Below are 11,212 nucleotides of genomic sequence, written 5' to 3'. Positions count from 1 at the left end.
AAGATTAAGATTTTGAAGGACACCCAATGTACCATTGGATTTTTACAATTTTTTAGTAAGAGCATCTCCAGTAGGCGGACATCCCACTAGGACATCCACTAGAACATCCACTAGGATACCTCCTGCCACGTTACTAGGACTTCTCATCCCACTGCCACGTCACTAGGACATCCCCTGCACAATCCGCCCTTCCCATCGCCCTTCCCACTAGGACATCCCGCAATTAAAAAAAATCATACATTTACAAATAAAACAATTAACATTTACGGAAATAAAATTTGACCGAGAATACGAACGGGAAAAATTAACAACTTTATCGGAAAAAACACACATGAAATAAAATTCAACGAGCCGTATATATAGAGTTTTAAAAAAAAAATTTGAAAACGGGACGTCCGACTGGACGCCACAATGGCGGACGTCCACCCGCCCGTCGCGCCGACGTCCGAGGACACCCGACGTCCTCACGGGACGTCCGTATCCGACCCTAAACGCCACAATGGCGGACGTCCCTGACGCCCGTCGCGACGTCCGACCGGATGTCCGACCGGACGTCCGCCATTGGAGATGCTCTTATAGAATTTGATTTCATAATCATATTTAGAAAATGTCGCGACTTTGATTCACATTCACCCCTTGTAGTAAATAATTTAAGATAGGTGTTAAACCCTTTTGTGTTGGGAAAAAGATTGATTTATAACGGGTAAAATAGTCGAAAACATCATGAAATTTGGTTTAACAACTTTCAAAATTTATTTTTGTTCATTATCCCATGATGAATAATATGGTTGCCTTCGTGTAATTACTAGTAGTAGTAGTATTTTTTAATGAAACGGCGTTGTTTTATTTGTAAATAAACGATATTATTTAATTCATTTATGGTGGTATCTACATATGATTTCACAATTTTCATATCTAATTCAATTTTATTTACATTTTTCATCATGTAATAATTGAGAACAAATTTGAATTTTATGATTTCTCTGACCAATTTTTGAAATTGGAGGACAAAGCGGAATTTGAACAATTTTTAAAATTGGAGTACATAGTATTATTTTCACTACATCAAGTGTATATTTAAGATATACCTATATTTCTTATTATATTGTGTTCAGGTTTAGTTTTTCGTTCATGCCTACTAACACAATTTGTTAGTCGACTGAAAATGGCAAAGAGTACATGATAAAATGTGGAGCAACGACAAATCATTGTTTCTAACGGCACCCGCAACGCTGTGCTGTTGCGGTTCCTATGCCGTTCCGGCGGAACGGTTCTGCGGCGGCACGCGTTGCAGGCTCCGTTCTGTCGCCATTTCGTGCCCATGCCGTTCCTATGCCGTGTCGCGTTCCGTTCCGGAGGAACGCGGAACGAAACGTTCCGCCACGCTCCGAGGCGACGTGGCGGCCTCCCATTCGACGCGTGAAGCCCACTCGCTGCCCCGCGAGTGGGCTTCGTCCCGGTGACGCAATAATTCAATTTTTTTTTAATTCGAATTTAATAAAATTTTTTTTTTTGCAACGGTAATGTGACCGTTTTTTTATATCCGTTTTGTATTTTTTTTATTTTTTATTTATTTATTTACTCTATAAATACTCCTATTTCATACTCATTTCAATCACAAACACACATCTATTCCTCTCTATTTCCACCCTAATTTTCATCTCAAATCAACTCTGCGTTCCTTCTCCCAAATTTAATCAAACTAATGGATCCTTTTGAACAAATGCGTCAAATATTGCAACAATCACTTGAAGAAGATCGACGACGGGAGGCCGAAGAAGCCGCGCCGCCCCAACGACGCTCTCGTACGTACATCCATCGTAACCGGGAGGAAGCCGCTGCAAGGTTAGTACGCGACTACTTCTGCGATAACCCGGTTTGGGGAGATACGTACTTCCGTCGCCGTTTCCGCATGGGGAAACCTTTATTTCTCCACATCGCGAATACTTTGGCAGCCCGGGAAGAGTTCTTCCGGGAAGGGTACGACGCGGTCGATTGCATGCACTGGCAATGGAAGAATTGCCCGGTGGCGTGGAAGGGGTCCTACACGAGCTGCCACAAAGGCACCCACCCAACCGTTATACTTGAGGCCGTTGCCGACTACCGCCTTTGGATCTGGCACGCGTACTTCGGGGTCCCCGGGTCGAACAACGACGTAAACGTGCTCCACCAGTCCGACCTCTTGACCGAAGTTTTGGATGGTAAAGCGCCGGCCATCAACTTCGTCGCCAACAACCGGCTTTATAAAATGGGGTACTATCTCGCCGATGGCATCTACCCGAAGTGGCCTACCTTCGTGAAGATGTGCAGTGGGTCTGCGAACCCAGAGCAGGCTCTTTTTGGGCAGAAGCAGGAGGCTGCTCGCAAGGATGTGGAGAGGGCGTTCGGGGTTCTCCAAGCGCGCTTCAATATCATCAATGCCCTGGCTCGTACGTGGTTCATGGAAAACATGGTCGACATCATGTATACGTGCACAATCTTGCACAACATGATTGTCCAAGACGAAGGACCCGAGGCGGGAAATTGGTTCGACGACGAATCCCCCGGAAGCTCAACCGCAAGTAGTCCGCCTCGAAGTGGAGCGCATCCGTCTATACAAGAACGGTTATCTATTCGTGCAAGGACACGCGACTCTAGTGCCCACACCCAACTCCAACAGGATCTAATTGAGCACATTTGGGCAAATTTTGGCGGATGAAATTATTAAAATTGTGTGCTTTTTATTTTTTTAGGATTTTAATTGTGTGCTTTTTATTTTTTTAAGTTTAAGTTGTAATTTTTTTTAATGTTGTGTGTTTTTTAATAAAGTGTGTTTATTTTTTAATAAAGTGTGTTTTTTTAATTGAATTTAGTTGGAAATAAAAAAAATGAAATTGAATGAATAGTAATTTAAGGAACGGTTAAGGAACGGAGGGTTGCAGGTTCCGTTCCTTAGTTAAGGAATGGAGTAAAAAAGTATAGTGGGGCCCTCAAATAGTGGTTTAAGGAACGGTATAGGAACAGCGTTGTGGATGGCCTAATGTAAGGGCAAATTGTCGAACAGTCCAAACTTCATATATTTTTTTTGGGCAAATTGATGTTATTTTAATTAGTTTATGGGGTGAACTCATTTTTACCCATGAAAGTTAAAATGAGGCCATCACTGTCGACTCCAACTATGCAGAACACATTCAATTTAGGTCAGATCATGATACAGAGAATTTACTTTTAAAGTGCATAATATTGAAGGACCACTCTTACTCATATAGATGTCACACCGTATTGAAAGATAATTTTACTAGTTTGTTGGGCCAAGTAATAGTAGAACAAAAACACCCCATATCTCAGAATTTTGTCATCTTCGATCCACTCTCTCCGTTCGCAATTAAAAATTGAGTTCGGAGCGGAAAGAAAATAGTAGAATGTTTGGGCTCACTTTTATACATCAGATTTATAATGATATGTAAGTGAAATGGGGTGGTAAAATGATGAACGGAAACAAGACTCCTAATCACACTAGCTAAAACCGACAATGCGAAACTAAGAACTACTAATATAAACCATACACCCAAAATAGATGGTCCAAATCAAATATTAGCCGCAACATCATCGAAAGGGTGTGATTTACGAACCCAAATCAAGAACAATGGCGTGATTTACGAACCCAAATCCTCCCACAAATTTGAGGTTTGGAACTTTAAAGCATAAAACTAATCGAATTAGTACATAGTATAACATACACTTACAAAAATTATACTTCCTTTGTCCCATAAAATTTCATTTTTGGAGACTGCTCCACCACGAATTTCATTATGATATCATGTAGTAATGATATTAAACAGAGAATAACGAGGAAATAAATTTAGACATAAAGATTTAGGAACATGATGACCCACACAACCCACTTGGATACAAGAATAAAGTCTGGCAAACTTCAAATCAACACACACTGGAAAGTGTAAATAGTTGTTTGATCTATTTTTCAAGATTCTTACATCTTTTATATGAGATGTATGGACACATACAAGGTATGAAAGAGGTACATTATCTACCTATTTATTTGGACAACTTACGACACTTCTCCACAGTTTTCCTGTTTCAGATAAAATACAGTATGCTGCATTATCAAAACATGCCCAAAATATTAAAAATATTTATGAGTAATAAATTTATACTTACCTTTACAGTGAATAGAAGAGTACCATCGGAAACTTGTTGGCCGGCAGAAACCCGAAGCCCACTGATGTAACCAGCACGAGTTGCCTTCACAACATGCTGCACACGGAAGTTAACACGAATGGGATAAGGCATCGTAACATAGGTGGAGGAAAGCTTCGTAGGAAATAACGACATACCTCCATTTTCATTGCCTCTAAGACAATTATCGGTTGCCCTTCTGGAACTTTCTCCCCGTCCTTCACCAAAACTTTAACAACTAGGCCAGCCATAGGAGCTGCAACGGAACCAGGAGGATGTGAGGATGCCTCAGTGGTGGGTCTGTGTTGATTGGATTCATCAATGTCAATGAGATCATGTCTGTTTTTCCGTCTGAAATGATGATGGCACGATCCATGCCAGATGTGGATGTGCTCGAACTGATCCTGTGAGTGTGAGCGCAATTCATATTCTTGAATTAGCACAGAAGTGAAAAACGGATAGCATTAACAAGGTGCAATGTTAATCATGTGGCACGAGATATCATGCTTGCTATAATGGTTATTGGCTTAAGATCAAACCTTCTGGTAAACAGCCATGCTGGCATTCATGCTTAAACCATCATGTTCAACTCGGAAATCGTGGTTGCCCAAGTGCACTATGTTCAGCTCGAGATCAGGAAAACTGCTTCCTCCCGTCTGTAAAGGCATATTAATAGTTAAGATGCGGGTTTCCGAAATAAAAAGTGCAATATCTGAAGGAATCCAAAAGCAAAACAAAAATTGGCTCAAGATGAGGGGACAACAAGAAAACCTCAATTAGATATTTCCCTTTCGGCATATGTGTGACATGTACAGGTACGAGTTTTGGGCCACACTTGCTCGATTCATCTTCCCATTCAAGCGCCATCGTGCGTTTAACAAAATGATTCATTCGGAAAGGAGGATTAGCATACCATATAGAAAGGCTACCTGCACAGATTACAGAATATGTATCAACAGATTCTGCTAATACAGCAGCTTTGATGCGTCTAGGGGGTTGAGTCCTAAACAAAATTACCAGGGGAACTTTCACTCGCTGATGCATGCTCTTTTTCACAAAGACAAGCAGCAGCAATGGCTGCACTACGTGCAGCAGAATTGTACACTAGCTTAGTTGATAACTCATCATCGGGATCAACAAACAGATCATCTTTATGCAGCTCGATGAAATGGGTTTCAACTTCTCCTTTCTCAAAAGCTCCGTGATTTGCAAGCTTTGAGAGAAAATCAATATTGGTTGGCAGACCTGCAACCTAAGAAAAAGTAATACATCTAGCAAATTAATTAAATCATTCACTACAATTTAAAATTTATGCATCAAGAAAAACTAAGCTGGTGATTAAATTATGAATTAGATAGCAGAACTCCCATAGCAGTTCGTATAATATAAAATTCATTGAGAGTCTAAAGAACCTTATCAATATTGCCAGTTCATACTACCTGAAACTTCGAAAGGCTGTCCCTCATTTTAATCAATGCACCTGTTCGATCTTCTCCCCACACTACAAGTTTAGCTATCATGGGATCATAATGCATGCTAACTGTATCTCCCTGCTCCACTCCAGTCTCCACCCTAACTGGTAATTGGATTCACTAGATATAAGAAAAGATGTCTACGAAACAAGAAAAGTGCAAAATTCCACATCAAAGAGAATGATATTCAAAACAACAAAAATAAAACAATGAAAGGAGTATTCTATTCGTCAAACAAGCTATAACATTTTGAAAAAAATCATCTAAACTGTTTATTTCTCTTTTCGAGTCTATGGCCACCAAAACTATTTAAGTTTCTGCAAACATTTATGGAATATTAATATTCCTTAGATAATCTGGCTAAAGTGGAATTAGATGGAAACTAGCAGTATAATACTAGTTCAGGAGGCAATTGGAAAAAAAATAATCTTTTGCATGGAAAATGCAAAAGAGAGGCAGAGTTGATCAGAAATAAGCAATTTACCCAAAAGGAGATCAGATTAGTTAAAGATTTCCTTTATTAGAGCCAACAGTTTCCCTGTGCACATTTTTTAGAAGGATAATTTGAGGTATGGCATGCCCTTTCCTTTGATTTAGTCATCATTACTTTGTGTACCTTCTGATGAAGCGTGGACAGGATGATAATGATGAAGAATTCCAGTTGCTGGAAGAAATCCTTTTGGAACATTCTCAGCATATATTCGGGCTTCAAAAGCATGGCCTGTCACAAGAAAATCCTTAAAAGAATCTTGAATAAACCCAAGGAACAGGAAATGTTCAATTAAATTTCAATCCCAGGGTTTGGAGCAAAATAAGGTTAATCATTATATTAAGTAACCTTATCTATACATGAGATGCAAAAAAAACTATACTAGGAGATGTCAACTATACATGACAACAGTCAAGAACATAATACAAGACCCACGAAGGGTGAGAGATGTTTAGTGGAAACTTATACTCCTAAGAAACAGCCTGTCAATAAATTTTTTGACTCAAAATCAGAGCATCCTGACTATGACATTTGCCTATTTCCAGGCATGCAATGACATAAATAGGAATGATAAGATTGGTAATGTTCAACAATTACACATACTTATCCAGTAATCAATAAAAATTTAGATGATCTGAGTTTGGGAATAAAAGCCCTAAAATCTATATACTCTATACAATCTGAGATCCGATCTCAACTCAAGCTCTATATAAAAAGCTCAAAATCAACTCCAAAGCGCGCGCGCGCACACACACACACACCATGTAAACACGGTGAATTTAAATCTCCCACATAGAAGATATCTTACCTAACAAGGGCACCTCTGATTGACTAACTGGAAGAGGTTCTCCATTAGCAACACGTATTTGCCACTCCACGAGATCTTGACCAACAATCATCTCAGTGACTGGATGCTCAACCTGCAAGAAAGGGTGATATACTTTTCTGCATTTAGAGGATATAGACATAGAATAAAGAGAAGAGATGGCTCGGAGTGATTTAATCACCTGGAGACGGGTGTTCATCTCCATAAAATAAAATTCTCCAGACAGAGTATCAACTATAAATTCAACAGTACCCGCACTGTGATAATTCACTGCCTACAAAAACAAAAAAAGACATTTATTATGAGGAGTTACAACAATAAAAGAAATGTGATAATGGACATAGATTATATGGGTGAGCATAGTTCACCTTAGCTGCAGACACAGCTGCTTGTCCCAAGTGTGACCGAAAATCACCACTGATGTTCGGCTGCATATACAAAATTTGTCAGAGATCAGGAAGAAATCATTATGGTTAATCACTATCAGAAATAATGCAGCAAAGTTTGAAAGAGGAATTACAGCAGGAGCTTCTTCAATAATCTTTTGGTGTCTCCTCTGTACACTGCAATCTCTCTCATTTAGATGTATGATATTGCCATGTTTGTCCCCGAATATCTACAATTAGAAACATATATAAGTGTACTGCTGTCCTCACTACCATGGCATTAAGTGGATTACATCTTTCAATCTGTCTTTTGTATCAAATTCTGTGTTTAAAATTTCCAAATAGTAACAATATGACCATTTCATCTCTTAAATCCCCTTACCAGTATATATTGCAAGAGCTTCAGAAACAAAAGTTAACATATGAAAGGTTTTATATAGCCAACTGAATAATCAATGTCAAATGAATACCTGTACTTCTATATGCCTTGGTTTTGTAATATATTTCTCTAGCAGGATAGTGTTTATTCCAAAAGATGCTGCAGCTTCTCTTTGTGCTCCAATAAATGAATCAACAAAATCTTCAGGACTTTGTACAATCCTCATGCCCTAAAGTAGGCAAGAACCCGATAATGCTTCAAGGATATCGATGACATTGACCTAATTCAGGTTATAAATAGAAGGAACGACAAGAAAACATAAAGAAGACAAAAAAGATTTTTTATGATCAGAAAATAACCTAAGTGGCTAATTTTCCCAAATGTCACTTTTTTCAGATTTCAAAATCATTTTCTATACACATTCTTTTTTTCAAAAATGAAACAACAACAAACTCATAAACTACATTGGAATCATTGAAAACTGAATTATGAATGAAATGAACTCGAATAGTAAATATTACACAAAAAATGGTTCAAGCAAGTGTCAAAATCAATGTTGCATAGTTTGAGCACTTACTGCTCATTGAGTATACTTGCTAACTGTTCTCAGATTTAGTACAGTAAAACATGCCCAAACACAATGTGTCTCAGTTCCATGCAATTGTTAGATTTACAAACATTAAAAAAACAGATTCCTACATGCTACCAGTTTTGAAAAAAGTATTCATATGATTAAAACAGAAATGGCATTTCTCCTATGACATTTACACCAACAATAATCTTAGGCATAAGATCATAATAAGAAAGTAGCATCACCTTTCCTCCACCTCCATGTGTTGGCTTTACCAATATAGGATATCCAATCTTCTCGGCTTCTAACTTCATCAGATCAATATCTTGTTCATAGCCATGATACCCAGGCACAAGAGGTACTCCAGCAGCACCCATTATTCTCTTTGAAGCACTGGCAGGGAATAAGAAGGCTAAGAAGAATTTACAAAATCAATAGCTTTATCTCATTTTCTCCATAGCACATAACAATTAGGAACCTTTTGCGCTTACTTTATCACATGCAACATCTACTGTGCCCTTTCTACCATATCTTAGATGTTCAAAATACCAGTCAATCAAGATGAGGAGTAGAACATGTTTATCCTACCCCAACTTTATTTTTCCATCAGGAGTCAAATTATGTCAATAGAACATAGGAAGTACAGTTTTGTGAGATAAGTCAGCTATTACACATAACTACTCGGCATTAACTAAATTCTTACGATAGAGGAGAACCAAATTGCATAAGAAAGGAATGAGCAGGGAGAAAGGAGACGAGAGAGAGGGGATAAAGGGAGTAGAATAATGAAGAAGAAAACGGAGAAGTATGCACAAAAAAAAGAAGGTAACTCAATGCCCTGTTGTTTTACCTTTTATCACCCATGTCACGAATTGCAGATGCAGGAGGTCCAACAAATGTAATCCCCTCATCTTGACAAAGTTGAGCAAACTCTGAGCTTTCTGATAAGAAACCATAACCAGGGTGGATAGCCTAACTATCACAAACAATACATCCCACTCAAAGTGTGTCTCAAAAACTCCAAACAACCACACACATCAAAATACGTAATGCAATATACACCACCTTTGTACCCCTAATTTAATCAAAATGGACTCTAATAGACTATCCATGAAAACTTAGATATCCACTATTACTCATTATTTTAAATTTTACTCATGTTTCAGAACATTTATCCTCAATGAGCATTATCTACACTTCCCTAGCACCAAAGTTACTTTATCCAATCTGACTTTCCACATAAACTGATACATCCAGTTTTACTCATCATTTCTAAATTTCACTCATGTTTTAGAACATTTAAATGCATCATCCACACTTCCCTAGCACCAATTGGTGATTAATAAGTTACTTATCCAAGCTGAATTTCCACAGAAATTGATACATCCAGTTTTACTCATCATTTCAAATTTTCACTCATGTTTTAGATCATTTAACTTCAATGAGCATCATCCACACCTCCCTAGCATCAATTAGTTAATTTATCCAAGCTTACTTTCCACATAAAAATTAACACGGAGTATCAACCAATCAGCACAACGTACAACCTGCGCGCCAGTTCGGGAAGCGGCTTCGATGATGGCGGCAGCGCTCAAGTAGCTGAGCCGAGCCGGTGGCGGTCCGATGCGAACGGCTTCGTCGGCCAATTTGACGTGCAAGCTCCGATCGTCGGCGTCGCTGTACACGGCGACGGTTCGAATCCCCAGCCGCTTCGCCGTTCGCATAATCCTGCACGCAATTTCGCCTCTGTTCGCGATTAACAGCTTCTCGATTCTTCCAGTAGCTCGGTCGATTGAATTCGACGAGAATCCTCTCAGCCGGAGAGGTACTGGCCTGGTTCTTCTGCGGAGTAGAGAAGCTAAAGACGACATCGTTTCGTAGTGTATTATGCGTTTAAAGATGTGAATTTATAGTAAGAAGAAGAAGCTGCTTTGCATTGCATTGCATTGCATTTATGGAGGTTGATTTGTTAATTTTAATTCAAATAATATTATACTATACTTGTATTAATACAGATATGGATAGATGAACAATGCAGGTGCAGCGCTTGCGTGGCATGTTTATCATATTTTGCTTAATAACTTTATGTTTGTTGATAACTTTGTGCACATAAAAAATCTTCCTATATTTATATTAATTTGAGTAAATTTACATTGTGTTGTTCTAAATTATTTCCGACAATTAACAAATCCAAAATGAGTTCAATTACCAGTCATGATTTATTTCTAAAAAGCAATTATGCAAATAGCTCATATTCTATCGCCCCAATTCACTACCATCAAATTTATTGAGTAACAATTTGTTGACAAATAATTGGCCCAATCTCAATGTAAAAAGAGAGATTTTTTATTCAAATCATAGCTTGCTTTTGGATGGGTGAGAGTTAAATTCCAATTCCAATTTTTTTATTTTTATATAGAATCTTTTACAATTGTAGCACTAAAATATAATGACATCATCGTGTTCAAAACAATGTTGATTTTGTCGTTTTGATTTAACCATAGTGGGATAATTGCAAAAAATTGAAAAAGTCAGTGGTTTTATATTCCAATTTCAAAAATTATGGAATAGACTTGAATACAATGAAAAGTTATGATTTAAATAAAATTTATCCATTTCTTAAAACTTGTGAACTAATATTCATTGTCCACAATATAATGACTTCTCGATTCTTCCAGTAGCTCGGTCGATTGAATTCGACGAGAATCCTCTCAGCCGGAGAGGTATCGGCCTGGTTCTTATGCGGAGTGGAGAAGCTATTGAAAGTGTGTGCGAGCGGAGATATGATGAATTTATAGCAAGGAAGAAGCTGCTCGAAGTAGTTTGATTGTTTCAATCAATGGCGGACCCACATGTAAAGAGGGGAGGGCTTTAGCCCCTAATGAATTCAATTTTTAAATTTTTTTTCTATT

The 11,212-nt window shown here is 38.2% G+C and overlaps 1 protein-coding gene across 1 annotated transcript; it reads right to left on the bottom strand.

Annotated features, from left to right (window-relative positions):
* Positions 1–3,813: 3,813 nt before the first annotated feature.
* On the bottom strand, positions 3,814–10,261 carry LOC121792956 (methylcrotonoyl-CoA carboxylase subunit alpha, mitochondrial). Its single transcript, XM_042191105.1, has 16 exons — positions 9,848–10,261; positions 9,151–9,272; positions 8,546–8,693; positions 7,821–7,958; positions 7,485–7,580; positions 7,333–7,392; positions 7,146–7,238; positions 6,947–7,058; positions 6,265–6,369; positions 5,616–5,752; positions 5,194–5,428; positions 4,948–5,105; positions 4,716–4,832; positions 4,335–4,580; positions 4,159–4,254; positions 3,814–4,072 (listed from the first exon to the last, which is right to left on the bottom strand). Exons 1-16 carry the CDS (start codon positions 10,169–10,171, stop codon positions 4,049–4,051), a joined length of 2,211 nt encoding a protein of 736 aa, XP_042047039.1. The 5' UTR covers positions 10,172–10,261; the 3' UTR covers positions 3,814–4,048.
* Between the last annotated feature and the right edge of the window lie 951 nt (positions 10,262–11,212).

Source organism: Salvia splendens, chromosome 2, assembly GCF_004379255.2.
Source record: "Salvia splendens isolate huo1 chromosome 2, SspV2, whole genome shotgun sequence".
Classification (NCBI taxonomy): Eukaryota; Viridiplantae; Streptophyta; class Magnoliopsida; order Lamiales; family Lamiaceae; genus Salvia; species Salvia splendens.
The sequence above is the reverse complement of the archived record's forward strand: the minus strand, read 5'-3'. Positions and strand labels throughout refer to the sequence as shown.